We start from the raw sequence: 15,997 nt of genomic DNA, 5'->3' as shown, positions 1-15,997 counted from the left end.
ATGATGTTTCAAACTGTTATCCTTAATCTTCAGGGGCTTTAAAGCAACTTTGCCCATGTCATGTCTTTAGCACATTCAGAGGTAAAATTGTATGGAGTCATGGAATCACCCAGGCTTGATACATCATCCCGTTTAAAGCATGAACATCTGTCCCAGGCACCTCAGTCTCTGGGCAATATTTACTTGTAAGGTAACTGTATTGCATTTTGTATATTAATTTCATTTTCTTCTGCCTTTTTAAACATACTTTCACAAGTTTGTAGTTCAGTAAATGTCAGATAAGGGTAGCAACACTGACATTAACTTTGACTATGCAAACATTATGTAGGAGTAGGTAATGGATAGTAGGTGCTGATTTATAAATAACTAGACATGAAAAGCTTGAGCTTATAATATAAGTTATACTACAGTATGTTTCTAACTAACTAGGCAGCTCATTCGCTCTCTCTACACAATACTTTCTTTAAAAATTTAACATGTTTCGGAATCAACTTGTTAAATGTGGTCAGTACAAATATGGCAGTAAGAAACAGTTTTAAGTAGTTCTATATAGCTTTAAATATCACTTTGACCTTAATACCAGTCTGCTGACCTTAAAAGACAGGTCAGAGGTCAAATGTGACATGATACTCTAAATGTTGACAATATTCATCACACTGGGGTGATCGTGGCTGAAGAGTTGGGTGTTCGTCTTGTAATCGGAAGGTTGCGGGTTCGAGCCCCGGCTCGGACAGTCTCGGTTGTTGTGTCCTTGGGCAAGACACTTCACCTGCCACCTACTGGTGATGGCCAGAGGGGCCAATGGCGCAATATGGCAGCCTCGCTTCTGTCAGTCTGCCCCAGGGCAGCTGTGGCTACAACTGTAGCTTGCCTTCACCAGTGTATGAATGTGAGAGTGAATGAATAGTGGTATTGTAAAGCGCTTTGAGGGGTCCCGAAAAGCGCTGTATAAATGCAATCCATTATTATTACAAGTAAGAATCATCAAAGTTATAAGGCTTTTTCTCAGACCCTAAAGACCTGGGTGGATGTAAGCCAAATGTTAATGAATTTTTAACATGACCCTACTCTGCACTCCTACAAAGTCAGAATTCATTTAAAATGTTTCGAGCTATCGTGTTTAAAGACAGACTGGGGACACATATTCATACATGCATGCAAAAGCTACCAAAACATAACCCCTTTGGCGGAGTAACAACTGTCACTTTGGAAGTCAGTGCCAAATATAGTGATCTTGTTACTGTTTTCCAGGCATAACGAACCATCTGTTTTTAGTAAAAAAACAAAAACAAAATCTGTTTAGCAGCAGCTTATTTCCTTCTACAACAAACATACAAGACACACAGGCCCAGTTTTTGGAAATGCAAAACATCGCAGCTCAGCGTCCTTTTTTTCAGGCACAGAAGCTGGTATTAGTGATTTTTTGAGGATTATTTATCATAAAAGTATTAACTATTAGGTAATTTATTATTTAATCAGCTTCTGGGTAGTTTAATTTCATAGAGTTAGAGCATTTTGGCTGTGCTGATTCAGTTACGTTCTAGTTAGTGGCCATGATTTGACGGATGAAACTCTTCTGGAGGTATTCTTTGCAGCAGGGCTGACACATAGGGGAAAAACACTGTCACAACTTCCTTCTATAGAGCTCCAATATTGAAATGCTGTGTTTCATAAGGCAACGCCTTTTCATATATGCAGGAATGTGTACCTTCAGGTTTCTGTGAAGCATATCATAAAGTAAAATCTGTTCATTTTAGATCTGATTGGTCACATCTGCCTTGTTGGAGTGCCTTAGATATTTAGCGTGACACAAAAATGGTGTGACTTTGTTTGGGTCTGTGCTATTTTGATGCTTTGAATGTTTTAGCTCAGAGAAACCTGCAGCACCTGCTATCGGAAAACCTGAAGCAACACTGTAAATATTTGGAAGATTTATTGGCAAGTAACTCATATTTCTTTCGCTTTGTTCTGACTGTAACAATACCTCACAACTCACAGCGTAAGTCATGCGTGCATGGCTGCATGTACTTATGCATGTATTAATGTTTTGGGCTATTTGCAGTCCAAGTGTTAGATTTCTGATGTATCAAAACATTCTTATGCAAAGTTTACGTGGCATTATGTGAAATACAGCTGGACTGGAAATAACTAGTGCAGTTACCATACTGGAAACTGAATTTCCCCACCTGGAACCCACCTGACCGATTAATAAAGTTTTATATAATCTAATCTAATGTAATCATCAAATGAGTGTGTTTAATCTCACAAGCCTCCAGCAGAGGGCAGACATGTAATACCCACAGCTCCATGAGCTGCTCACACTATGAGAGTAAACAGGGTCCTGAAATCATGTCATCACCCTTATTTTCCCTACAGAAAGACTGTAAACAAAAATTTAAGACGAGCAGGGAAGAGTAAAAGCTTTTAGGCTAAATCTGCATAAATCTGATTAAAATAAGATGTGAAAAAGACTAGCACTGCATTTTAAAGGCAAATGACATTCTGAGCCTCTTTAAGGTTTAGTGGCTTTTTGCACAGTATTTCCACTGCATACATAAACCTAAAGCACTATGTGTAAAATTACAAACACTAGATAAAGTTTTCATTCTAAAACCTTACTAGCCTAGCTTAGCAGAGTAAGGTGCTTAGTTGGTAAGGTGTAAGGAGTAAGGTGCTGATGCGTGTGGAGGAGATTTGAGCACAGTGAACTTATTGTCAAGAAACTAGCTTAAGATATCAGTTTTATAATACTTGAGTTTTGTGACACGGTCTGTTATCTTGCTGGAAGCAGCCATCGGAACATGGCACACTGTTGTAATGGCACGTACACTCATGCACTTACAGCAAAAGCCACATCATGAAGTGCCTTCCCTTTCCCTCAAACACCCTCCACTCTTCCTGTTCAGGATGCATTCATTCCTGTGACATTCCAGTTCATGTTGACATGATTGCAAAACATTCTTTAGATTTTTAGACCGAAGTCTTCATTCTCTGTTTGTGAAACCAGTGTTGTCAAGGAGCTCAATGAATGAAATTCTCTTGTGATTTTGATGTGAATCACGTACACAAACACTTGTGTGGTCCACTGATTGCGAGTGCAAACTGAATAAACAGCAGCTGATTAGGGCACAGGTAAAATAACTGATTATGAGTGGATTATAAAACAGCATCTTTAACCTATCACCAGCAGTTAACAGCTGTTTTCCTGCTGGGGTCTCGATTCACTGGTGCCAGCAAGTGTCAGAAGCAAACGCCCAGAGAACCACATTCATGTTGCTGATTCCTGTTCTTAAGTTTCTTCTTTTTCTTTTTCTTCTTTTTATTATTATTACTACTACTTATTTAGTATGCTAGTTATTATTAATCTCAGGCTTTCTTTCACATTTGGTCTTTTACCCTGTTTTCCAACTGGTTGTAGGAGATTGCTGTCCCTCCTTGAGCCTGGTTCTGCTGGAGGCTTCTTCCTGTTAAAAGAAAGTTTTTCCTTCCCACTGTCGCCAAGTGGTTTCTCTTCTGGGCTTCTCTGAGGGTCTTTCCTTTACAATATAAAGCCACTTGAGTTGACTGTTGGTGTGATTTGGTGATCAGAGAGCTTCAAAGAGGATCAGCACATTTTAGAAAATGTAAAGGCATGATGCCCTCTCCATACTATTTTTCTTTTGTATTACCTCTTAGAATTACTATTTACAACTGAAAGTCTCCCGAGAGAAGGTCAGAGGGTCAGGAAGGTCTCTGTGCTGCCTCTGAATTCTGTTAATCTGCACTTCCACAGCAATGTGCAGCTGTAATTATTAATGCAGCCCTAAAGGCCCACACAGGTTTCCTTCAGGTTGTCATAGAAACTCTGTGTAGGCTAAGTGCTTGGAGGAGGATAAATCATCTCCTCTGTTTGGTATGAAATACAGACGAGTGAAAGTACTTATCTCCAGCAACTGATGAACAGGCTGCAGCTAATCAGAACAAAAGGACCCACGGCAGCGCCACGGACACTTGAGCTGATATCGGCTGCCGTGACACATCTGAGGCCCTGCTTATTGTGTGCAGATGGGTGACGAATCAAAGGAAGGCGGATTTCATTTTGTCTCCATCTTAGTAGAACCTTGTAATCCCACAAAATGTTTCTCTATCTTTTTTTTCCTTTCTGAAGTTTATGCTTGTGCCATAATAAGCTTAAAATATACCCAGTAGTTTGATAAGATTTATATATATGTGTGCATGCAGAGCATTAATTTCCTGCAACTGTGCTTTTTTTAATTAGCAAATGCTAGCTTGATAATATGCTAAATTAAAATGGTAATCGTGGTTAACAACTTTTGTTCAAAAAACTCTCTCTCTCTCTATTTTATGAGTATTAATTTGTGCATTTGTGTTTAATTTAACACCCGAGTAGGTGGACATTGCAGATGCTAGCAGTTATACTTGTGCTGCTGTTTTGGCAGTGACATCTCTGCACCATTTTACCACCAAAACACCAAATCATCCATTCTCTTCCAGTAGGTTAAAAACAAACAAACAAACAGGGGAATTAGAAGCAGCTGGAGAAGCACTGGTGGAAACAGTGGGACTCAGCAAACCATACAGCGGCAGTGGTGGATGTCTGGTTTTGGTGTGGGGATCTATGGCGTAGACTGAAGACAAAAATATCAATCTGATCCACAGTTTTTAACTTGCTGCCATCTTTTGGTCAAATTTGTTCAACATTTAACCAAATAGATAAAGACACTCTCATAATCTTCAGCTATATTGTAATTTGCTCAGTATATATGATGGTTTTATATGGCAATAAACCCAAACACATCAGCATGTTTAACATGAAAAGCACCATTTAGTTCAAGAATAGCCTCAGGGGGCTGCTGTCCTTCGGTTTCGTTACATTAGCTTAATCTTGTTATCCTGTTGCAGGCCCCGAGCTCTGGCTAACGGTCCTCAGCTTCATTCTTCAGTGATACTGTTCATTCAAACAACTGAATAATGAGTGAAGCAAGCAAAATGAAAATCCACTCAGAGAGTTTCTAGGCTAATTCTGCAGTGGTCTTTGGTCATTTTCACTCTCTCCCACTGTCTCCTGGTATTATTTAGCTGCTTTCTGATTAGGAGCATGTTTTGGCCATGTGCCTGTGCCATAAAAATGGCTTCATGTGGGTTAAAATGGATATGGACACAAAACGAGCCACAAGAAATGGAAACAAATGTGTGTTGTGTTTTTGTGACATGCTGCTAGTAACAAAGTGCCAGAAGATACCATTTAAAATGGGTTTGTTGCTAAATTAGATGTTATGCGTAAAAACAACATTTGTTTATTCCTTGAGTTTGGTCCCTTTTCCTGTTTGCTTAGGTCATTGTTTAAATGAGTTTGCAAATAAAAGACATTCCATTGAAAATGGTCAGAGGAGTTTCTTTGCTGATTTTCATGTTTTTATAATGAGAAGCACTTAAAATCAGGTGAAATGAACCAATCTGGGACATGAAGATGTTGATGGAAGCTGATGGTCCTGGTCAGGCTTTAGGTCAGCCTAACAAAAGCTGCTGTATACCAGCAGTTTGGTTGCACCACTCTCCACGGGTCATCTGATCCTCTTTATTTGGGACTGTTCCCCGCTTCTTGTTTAGCTCAGAACAAGTGTGCTGCCAGCTGTTAATCAGGTCTGATTAGAGACTGTTCACCTCAGTTTATATTTAGCTTGTCGATGACAGGCTGAGGGCTGTAAATGAATTTGATGCCTGTCTGATTGATTTGGAAATGCATAGTCAAGCCAACATGCAAGAGACAATTGCACTCTGACAGGGTTTAGCATGCAGTAATTACCATGTGCCTCCTGGCAGAGAACTAAAGACGCTTTTCACAGATCCCGGTGCACCTGGACAGTAAACCCAATGAGGCGTGCGGACCGAGACAGTCACTGCTCGACCGGTTCACCACAACACTGAACTGGAATCAAACAAAAAACTAACTTTATGTTTGGTCTGTCATCTGTGAAAGTGTCTCTTAGTGAAAGTAATGATCTCACGGCCAACCCCTCTTTGTACACCATAATCACCTTTTCTGTGTATCTGGATTGCCCTAAAGCCACTTTAAGGACAATCCCAAAGTCTATTACATAGCTAAATCCTTCTGGCAGACGAAACACAGCAAAATCCACAAGTTTTTCATCTCTACTGTCCAAATGAAAATATTATTTAACAGTTAAATTATATTTAAGTTAACTAGCAGTTAAAAAGAAAACAGCTTTAAAATATAAAAGATCTCAAATTCAATCAAGCTAAATGTGATGACTTTAAAATAATTATAATAATATGAATTATAATTTAAAAACAATAATTTTAGAGGCTGAAAATGTGTTGGCAAATGCTTTTGATGAGACACAAATAGCACACAATACACCGATAGTTCTCTCAGCTGAAATACAGAAAAATAAAATACTGGCATACAATTTCGCTGCATATGTCACCTGTTGGTTAAAATACACAAACATATGTCAGTTTTTAAAAAAAGTAATATTACATTTTTATCTCTAAATTATTCCCATAGAAGATAAAATGTTCCCCTGCCCCAAGGGAGCATTAGCTGGCTGAAATAGGTGCTCAAGTCTAATCTGGGATTAGAACTGAAGCTCCGTATATTGCCAAGGGATTTTTCTTTTAACCTTATGTGTGCAGGTGATGTATGAGTGGAGGCGGGGCTATGTGGCAGAGTGAGCATAATGATGCCTCTCTCTTTGATCACCCACATTATTGTTCATCAGGTGACAGACTCCCTGTTCATTTCTTATTCACATATGAAAGTCATATCTGCTCCTCTCATTGGGGATACCTCAAGGCTCTGACCTTGGACCACTTCTGTTTTTCTGTACGCATTCACAGCTGTAATATTTGGCTAAACCTTCAGTAGCACCTCCTCCCTCAGCGATTGCTTCACTAATATTACTTTAAATTTCCTCCTTCCCCTAGGACCCTGTGATAATGTCACCATGGAGTCATCACATGAAGCCCATCTCCAGTAACATCTAATTATCTGTGATGAATCTTGTTATTATTTTATTGGAATTTTAAATCATCTCTAAGATCACCCAGTTGTTTTTTACATTTGCCAAACATGGCAAAACGCAGTAAAACTACATTAGCATTCACTTTAATTCTCTGTCATCTAGATTCCTGTACCTGTATGCTACCTGAGCACATGAGTCCCTTTTTGTCTGTGGTTCACACCACTGGTTGCATGAATGCCACAGATAGTTTAAAAGATAATTGTAGCTACTGTGATGTCACCTATTGATTAGTGAAGTTTACCAAGCCTCGATCTGAATGTTTTCACCTTCGCCATGTTCGTTCTTTGAAATTTGAAATGTGATACTGAATGCAAATAACCTTACTATCCGACTCTTAAAATGACGAAGAAGTTACAAAACAGAAATAAGCTTTTTCCCCTGAGATGCATGCCTCCACATACTATGATTCCTGTTTTATCGCAACATCGAAAAGTAACGTGATGGAATTTGTGAAGCACAAAAATGCCATAAGGAGGAGGTCTGGGTGGATGGGCTAAAAACAAAAGCGACTTTAAAGCAGGAGACCTCCCAGTTTCAGTCTATCAGTGTTTTTCTTTTCTTATCATGACCATCATGATCATTTGTTCATCAGTTTTGTGTGCGGCCGTTTGCCACGTGTTTGAGCTCAGTAAACTGCAAGGGCAAAACTTCAGCAGTGAATACACACTGATGACATATATGTCACACCAGAGCACTGCGTTTGCCGTGAGCAGTGATGGCAGCTGGAGGACGCACGGGACTCCTCCCCTCTCCTCTCATCTCAGACCTGCCCGCTCAGTGTGCGCCGACTTCGGGGAGCAGAACCTCAGGGGTCAATTATGGACGGCCGGTATCGGTATTTTTAGCGACTTTTTCACGGGTCAGAGCGTTTGGAAATATTTCTGTGGATTAAAAGAAGAAAGAAAGAAGTTATCTTTCTGTGTGGGAAGATGGGATTATATCGGAGGAATCGTATGAGAATTGCTGCCTCCCAAAAATCTGCGTGAAAAGGCGTCAGACAGGTGACTTTTTCCTTCTTCTATCTCCAATAATTTGACCTTTAGATCCAGTTTATATATTTAAAAAATGCATTAAATATTTCAATTGTGCATAGCATTTCAGGGCGTTATAATAGATATAGAGAATTCAAAGGGGATTTTTCCGTTAAATCTTGTCTTGTGTGTAACTTGTAACCCTCAAATAATCAACTTCAAAGGTTTATGTTTGGTTCTAATAAAGGTTTTGGTAAAAGATAAAGACATGTGCATCTTAAGGAATGGGATATTTTAATGAAAACAAACACGTGAGATTGTTTTGACCCTTGCAGAGCAATTCATTTTGCAGGGATAGAAAAAACAACCCATCAGTATGCGGCTTTAGTTTTGATTTAAATGAGTTCCTTCACCTCAGTCAGACTGTGTACATTTATGAGGGTACAGGCAGGTTAGTGTGGATTTTAGTGTGGAAGTTTCAAGCTATAAGTGATGTTTATATCCTTTATAGCCTTCCAGAACTTTGCAAGTGTTTGTATTTTTGTGTATTTTTTATGTTTCTATTTTTGTTTAGTTTATTTGCATTTGGTGTATTTTTATTAGTTAATTTATATTTAATTTCCTGATATATAACACTTTTCTGTGTGGTGGCTCCCAGTAGAAACCAAGGAAGCAAGACAATGCAGATTAAAACTCATCCCCTAAGACACATTATGTGATTTCTGACCCTCAGTGTCCACCACAGTGTCAGAATATGATGTAACTCACACTCACAGACGGCCTGCTGCTTTTACCTTTCGTCACCCTTGGAGCTCTCGGCTTCTTGGCGAATGTCAGTGTCAGTTAATTTAAGTGGGGACTGCTTAACCCCCTGGTATTAGCACTAATCTACATGAGTGCACGTGTTACAAACATTGCTGTTCCCCAGAGATCAGTGAGTCAGTATTGACCATCATCACCACTAAAAAATAAAAATAAACACAGAGAAACATGCATAACAACAAAATAATTTAAAGCAAAAGAGGATTTAATCTCACACCTGTTACCCTCTTTTTTTTTTTTTTTTTTGGTTATAACTTTTTAAAGAGGTCATAAAAACATAAAAATACGATTTTTTTCCTCTAATTCATTCCAAAACATCCTGGAGAGCTTCTACACACTCCTGCAGTTGTAGTCTACTTCTTGTTCAAATCTTTAACGTGCTGCACACCAAAGAACATTTGCAGCGCCCCTGTAAGCCATAGCTTAGTTATTTTAAAAGCAAGCTGATGGTTCACAGAGAGAGCGCACTGATCCTGTTTAGTGTTTAAGGTCATTATCGGGATGTATTTTTAGGTGCCACTCTCAGACAGACAGTGAAGAGTGGCGTTCGGTAAACACATTAACACACGAGTCTCTGTTTTGCTGATCTTTGATTTCAGGCCCGTATGACCCCATCACATTTCACTGATTTTTCTGTGTCCCAGTGTCCAGGCCCGCAGAGCCAGGCAGGAGAAGATGGCGAAAGTCTGCAGTGAAAACTCCTTTTCAGCGAGAAGGCGGCTGTCCGCCAATGACGATGAGCTCGGTGTTATTGAAAATGGGGAGAGCAGGTCTGATGTTAGCATTGCTGGTGATTTTTGGGAGACTTTTGGATCCTTAACTGACTGAAATGAGACATCTTGACTTGTTTTATGAGGTCTTGTCAATATAATCATTCCCCTCCTGCTGTCTTCCAGAGTTCACTCTCTTTGTGGGGACAACTGTGACAGAGCACTGCGCTCAGAGTCCCACAGAGACTCATTTACAGGTGCCGGGGCAATGGCCAGGTAAATGCCAGCTGCAGTGCTTAAATTAGCCGGTATTTACCAAAGGTGGAAAGAAACGATTCTGAAGTTTCTCCTAATGCAATATGCTGCTGATGAGCAAACCAATGGTTATCAGGTGGTTATAAGTTAGAAGTACTGCCTCAAACATACACATGCACCAGCCAGTCTGTCTTTTCGTTTATAGGCACATCTGCCCACACAAATGAATAGCTTCCAATTATTGCCGTCTCCAATTCGGTATCTGACCAAATGTCAACATTTTCTCTTCTGCTCCCGAGTTATGACTTTGAAATTAGCCAGAAATTAAAAAACATAAATAACTAAAAAAATAAATAAAAATTTAATGTTAATGCAAAGTTGATATATTTTGGATATAATGACTTCACCAAGTTAAAGACATTAGTGTAAAGGGTTATTCCAAGAAAGACTTCTCAAATGACGCTCCTCAGAAACAGCTGATTTTGGTTTGTACAATAACTTATATTTACTGACAAGATTATATTAGAATAATTAAAAACAAAACTGGCACTGAAACATATGAAAACTAAACATTTTCATCCAAAAGAAATATGACAAGACCAAACTTCATTCATCGTCTGACACTGAAAGAGCATGAACCACAGTTTGAAAAGTCTGAAGTGCTTGAGGCGAAGGAAACTGAGTTCTTTCCAATTCACCTCTCAGTCTGAGGGGCTTCTTCAGACGTTGCTCCACTCTACCATCATGTGAGTTGTTAGAGTCGCACAGGTGAAGGTGTGAATGGTGGTTTGATCACCTGTAAGGGGACCTCAGGACTAAGTTTGAAGTAGCTGATAGTTGGTGTTATAGACCACCACCTCTGGCCAGCTATGGCAGCTGGATGTAGGTGGCCTCCTTTACTCCTCTCTCAAGCCAGCTGTCTTCTCTGTGACGTCTGATGTGTTGGCTTCCCCTCTAAGGTGAAGTACCCAGGACTCCCAGTCAGTTTTGAGTACTGGAGAGGATGAAAGATCTTCAGGAACTAAAAAGAACTCTGGCTGCCTTTTACTCAAGCACTCTAGACAACCATGACCTGGATGAGTGAGAACCCCTGACAGACAAACCAAGTGTCTAATGGTAGATGCTTGATTTTACAGATAGCCTCCAAGTAAAGGATCTGAATGTTTCTTCCACTGTGGGTATTTACCTTTGACATGACTGTTGATGGTTTCTAGCCTAGACTGGTGTCACTTTGTGCTGTTTTTACCTCCCGCTGACTCTCTAGACTGTCTTACTTCTTCTTCATGCTGCGGAATTGGGCGTCTCACAGAGTGAAGCCTGAACAAGAGAGACACGACTCGTTCCTCGACCGCTTCAGAGGTCCAGAGCTCAAAGACACGTCCAGTCTACACAGCAGTGCTCAGTCTGCGGGGCATCACGACGCAGTCCGTAAGAGAAAGTAAGCGTGGTGTGGTGAGAGCTGCTGTGGTCAGTTTAAGAGTTTTCTTGAGCCACAGCAGTTATGGTTTCTAATGTTTGAATGATTTAACACAAAACTGGACAAACAGGACACTTTACTCAGGGCCCTGGTTCCAAAAAAGTGAAAGTGTGAGGAATATAGAAATGATGATGCAGTGAATTTGAAACAAATTAAGACACCATGGTGTTTACCACTGTGAGATGTCTGCCCAGTCTTGCTTAATAGGATTTTTTGTTTCATACTGTGGCTAATGTTTAGTCGTTTAGCACACAGAGGAGAGCTTGGAGAGCCATGTTGCTGTAATAACGTCCACATTGTGGTTCAGGATTCCTGTAGAAATGTGCACAACTTTACCTGAAAACTGAAAGCATGTTGCTCGACCCACTGCCTATCAAGGTTGAGCCCGTGGTCTTGGAACGTCCAAAAAAGAATTTAAAATTTGTATTGATTAGATCACTGAACAGTTTTATAGGCCCAAAGAAGGCCAGAGTTTCTAAATGGATGTTCTTTTTTCTTTATAGAAAAAAAAATCATTTTTTGTACTTGGCACGAAAACAGAAATTTGTTTATTGAAAGATGTTCTTTCAGATGTGTTCCTAGGCCCAAGCACGCATCTCATTTCAAACTATTTACAGTATAATTTAGCTTTTATTATTTTATGAACGGATAAAACAGCGCTTTAATATCTTAAACAAGAAAGTTAATGTCACAGCCAACAGTGGGGGAGCTAATAGCCAAAAGCTAGCTCACCATTCCCTTTTACCCCATTCAAAGATCAGGGTGAATATAGATCATAAACAAAACCCTCCCAACCAATAGGAATGTGTGTAACCTAAAAGAAAAGAGGGGTTTTGCCATAAAAATATCACATTTATATGATGAATGAGAAGCCTTGTGCAAAAAGAAAGTAAAAAGAAAAAAAATTGTCTTTCTTCCCAAAAGCCTTGCCAGTAAGTGGCCGCTGGCTGCTTACAACATGAATAACTGCAACAACACAGACGAGTAAGTGTGTGTCAGAAAATAGAAAAGAGTTTCCTTTAGAAGTGGACATTATCGATATTTGTTGTAGCTACAACGCCACGTAGCATAGCTATGTTAGCACCAAACTCCTTGAACCATGTCTTCACATCCTCCGCTTCTCTATGCTGTGCCTCCCACCCCTTTACCCACCTCAGGGGTTTTGTTGGAAGTCATGATGTGGATTATTCTGATCCAACTTTGGGGAAGTTCAGATAAGGAATTGTAAGGTCATAAAGTGTGCTTAAAATAACAGGGACTACCTGCAGTATGATGCCATCTGCTGGACAAACGTATGACCTGCACCATGAATCCAAATGAATTGTCTCTGTAGACTCCTTTCAAGGTAGCTTTCTAGTCTTCTAGCAGTCCTTCATAGACCACCTCCGTCCTTTTTCACCACTATAAAAACACTAAACTTGTAATCCGTAGCAAAAAAGAGGACAAAAAAGAGGAGATTAAAAAAGATGAGAAAAAGGAGGAGAAAAAAGATGAAGAGAAGAAGGATGGGGACAAGAAGGACGAGGAAAAGAAAGATGAGAAAAAAGATGAGAAGAAGGATGAGAAAAAAGACGAGAAGAAGGATGAGAAAAAAGACGAGAAGAAAGATGATAAGAAAGATGATAAAAAGAAAGAAGAGCCACCGTAAGTACCCGTTAAATTCAGAGTCTGCGGCAGCTGGTAAATTTAACTACAGAAACCACATCTGTCACTTTCATCTCTGTGCAACATTAAACACGTTCTGATGCTTTGCTGGTTTCAGGAAAGAAATCTGGATTATGGATCCTGCTACAGATCAGTACTACAGGTGGCTCTCCGTCATTGCAGGCCCCGTGTTTTATAACCTAATGATGATCATAACGAGGTAGGCATATGTATAGCCTTCACATATTAATAATTATTCACTTAAAGGAGCATTGACTTATTTGTTCTCCTTGTATTTTAGGGCCTGCTTTAATGAACTCCAGGAGTCGTATATACATTTATGGCTAGTCCTGGACTACACCACAGACCTCATCTACTTTGCAGACACATTTGTCAGATCAAGAACAGGTCAGAATCCTGACGGCATTTACAGAAATTATGTTTTTGTACACCAATTAGGCTGTACTGTAGCACAAGATCTGGCTTCTAATTTGGTGTTTGTCCCTCAGGTTACCTGGAACAAGGCCTGCTGGTAAAAGATTCCAAAAAACTGAGAGATAAATACAGAACAACTTCTCAATTCAAATACGACATGATTGCAATGATACCCACTGATCTGCTGTTTCTGAAATATGGAATCAACAACCCGGAATTCAGATTAAACCGCCTTTGCAAACTGCCAAGGCTTTTTGAGTTTTTCGAGAGGACTGAAACCAGAACCAGCTTTCCAAACATGTTCCGTATCAGCAATCTTGTGCTTTACATTCTTACTATCATCCATTGGAACGCTTGTCTATTCTTTGCCATTTCAAAATCCATCGGATTTGGGTCGGACACTTGGGTTTACCCCAATATCAGCCACCCAGAGCATGGCCGCTTGGCAAGAAAGTACATCTACTCCCTATACTGGTCCACGCTGACCCTCACCACCATTGGAGAGACCCCCGCACCTGTCAGGGATGTTGAATACCTCTTTGTTATTGCCGACTTCCTCACTGGTGTGCTGATTTTTGCCAGTATTGTCGGTAACGTTGGCGCTATGATCTCCAACATGAACGCCTCTCGCGCTGAGTTTCAGGCGAAGATTGACTCCATAAAGCAGTACATGCAGTTTCGAAAGGTCACCAAAGAACTGGAGGCCAGGGTCATCAAGTGGTTTGACTACCTGTGGACTGAGAAGAAAACCTGTGATGAAAAGGAAGTTTTAAAAACTCTCCCGGACAAGCTAAAGGCTGAGATTGCCATCAATGTCCATTTGGATACGCTGAAGAAAGTGCGGATTTTTCAGGACTGCGAAGCCGGTTTGTTGATTGAACTGGTGCTCAAGCTGCAGCCACAAGTGTTTAGCCCTGGAGATTACATCTGTAAGAAAGGGGATATTGGCAGGGAGATGTACATCATCAAGGAAGGGAAGCTAGCGGTGGTGGCTGACGATGGAGTGACTCAGTTTGTAGTGCTGAGTGATGGCGCGTACTTTGGTGAAATCAGCATCTTGGGTATCAAGGGCAGTAAAGCGGGCAACAGAAGAACGGCCAACATCAGAAGCGTGGGTTACTCTGACCTCTTTGCCCTTTCCAAGGACGACTTGATGGAAGCCCTCACTGAGTATCCAGATGCCAAGAAGGCTCTAGAAGAGAAGGGGAAAGCCATCCTGATGAAGGACAACCTGATCGACGAGGCGGTCGCCAATGCCGGCGCCGACCCCAAGGACATAGAGGAGAAGATCGTTAAACTGCAGAGCAATCTGGACACTATGCAGACCAAGTTCGCCCAGCTGATGGCGGAGTTCACGTTCAACTCGACAAGAATGAAGCAAAGAGTGTCAGCGATGGAGGACAAAGTGAAATCCATAAAACCAGAGGATCTGTCTGAGGTGGTGGCCGACAAAGACAAAAAGGTCCAGTAACGCAAGAGACACTCGAGAACTTTACAGCACACGAGGGAGTGTCACTTTTTAAAGGCCCACATTCATATCCATTTATACAGCACGTTTATTATCAGTATAATGTGTCAAACTGTGTACAGCAAATGTATATTTCTGTGTGTATGCTACGACTGACAGCCAATTTCATATTTTTCATATATAAAACTACTAAGCGTGTTGGGAAAAAAAAAGATTTTCATAATAGTAGAACAATTTTTGTCCCAGAAAATCTTTTTCTTCCATATTGATCTATTTGTGAAGTAAAAATGCAGCTGACACATCCATTTTACACTGCTTAAAAATGTACAAAGTGAAATGTCAGTGCTGTTGATAAGTTATCGGCTATCGGCTGTAAATCTAATATGTGAATAAACATTAAAGTGTTCATATAACATTCACTTTATACTGGTACATTGTCATGTTGTGGGTGAATGAACATGGGGAACTCACAGTTTTTTTAATCTGTTGTAACTGAGGATCATTAAAGTGTTGCTGCTGACTTTAAAACCCCTGAAAACCCTTTGAAAACTTCCTGGTCCACAGAAAACTGTGAAATACCTCTTCTTCTTTCTTTTTTTCAGCCAAGCTATGTGATTAAAGGCACATAAATGTCATGCTTTTCCTGTTCTAAAGTTTTGTCAGTAGCACAAATTTTGTGTTTTGGAAACTTTTTTTTTTTTTTTTTACCATGTTTCTATGACATAATGAAGAAACACAGGCATTTCACAAGTTTCAAGTTTAAGTTGGAAATAAATCAGCCTTGATCTCCGTAATTTCCTCAGTTCTATAAGACATCCTGAATATCTGCTTCCAAACCTGGCTGATGATGATCCATTCCTGGATGGACCACACTAAAAACATTCTCAAAGATCAGCTTCATCGCTGATCAACCCTTAAAAAGTGGGTGGCTGATGGATGCAGAAGCTGATAACCAGCATGTCACAGAGAACTGCATGAGTTATGAGTCTTTGCATAAACGTGGTTGCCAATAAAATCTCTGAAATTTTGATCACTCTTTACAGAAACATGAAAAAAAGAGAAGTTTGACAAAGAATATTTGTTTAACGTTTCCCCTCAGAGCTAAATTGCCCTTTAAAAGTCTAACATCTACTTTGACCACTCAAGTGCAGCAGAAAACCAACTCAAAG

General features: G+C 40.1%; 1 protein-coding gene across 2 annotated transcripts; it reads left to right on the top strand.

Moving 5' to 3' along the window:
* Positions 1–9,514: 9,514 nt before the first annotated feature.
* Positions 9,515–15,241, top strand: cnga3a (cyclic nucleotide gated channel subunit alpha 3a). Of its 2 annotated transcripts, XM_035907551.2 has the most exons (8): positions 9,515–9,609; positions 9,736–9,825; positions 11,069–11,242; positions 12,206–12,265; positions 12,713–12,925; positions 13,044–13,145; positions 13,227–13,333; positions 13,435–15,241. In XM_035907551.2, exons 1-8 carry the CDS (start codon positions 9,515–9,517, stop codon positions 14,829–14,831), a joined length of 2,238 nt encoding a protein of 745 aa, XP_035763444.2. In that variant the 3' UTR covers positions 14,832–15,241. The 2 variants fall into 2 exon arrangements, with proteins under 2 accessions (XP_035763444.2, XP_035763443.2); XM_035907550.2 differs by lacking the exons at positions 12,206–12,265; positions 12,713–12,925.
* Positions 15,242–15,997: the final 756 nt, after the last annotated feature.

This window comes from Neolamprologus brichardi, chromosome 23 (genome assembly GCF_056152115.1).
Source record: "Neolamprologus brichardi isolate AB-2024 chromosome 23, ASM5615211v1, whole genome shotgun sequence".
Classification (NCBI taxonomy): domain Eukaryota; kingdom Metazoa; phylum Chordata; class Actinopteri; order Cichliformes; family Cichlidae; genus Neolamprologus; species Neolamprologus brichardi.
The sequence above is the reverse complement of the archived record's forward strand: the minus strand, read 5'-3'. Positions and strand labels throughout refer to the sequence as shown.

Bases quoted from the DNA above. Each gene is read 5' to 3' on its own strand.
- cnga3a (XM_035907551.2), top strand. From the start codon at position 9,515: ATGGCGAAAGTCTGCAGTGAAAACTCCTTTTCAGCGAGAAGGCGGCTG. The intron at 12,926-13,043 runs GTAAGTACCCGT...TGCTGGTTTCAG, and splicing joins AAAAAGAAAGAAGAGCCACC to GAAAGAAATCTGGATTATGG. The intron at 13,334-13,434 runs GTCAGAATCCTG...TTTGTCCCTCAG, and splicing joins ATTTGTCAGATCAAGAACAG to GTTACCTGGAACAAGGCCTG.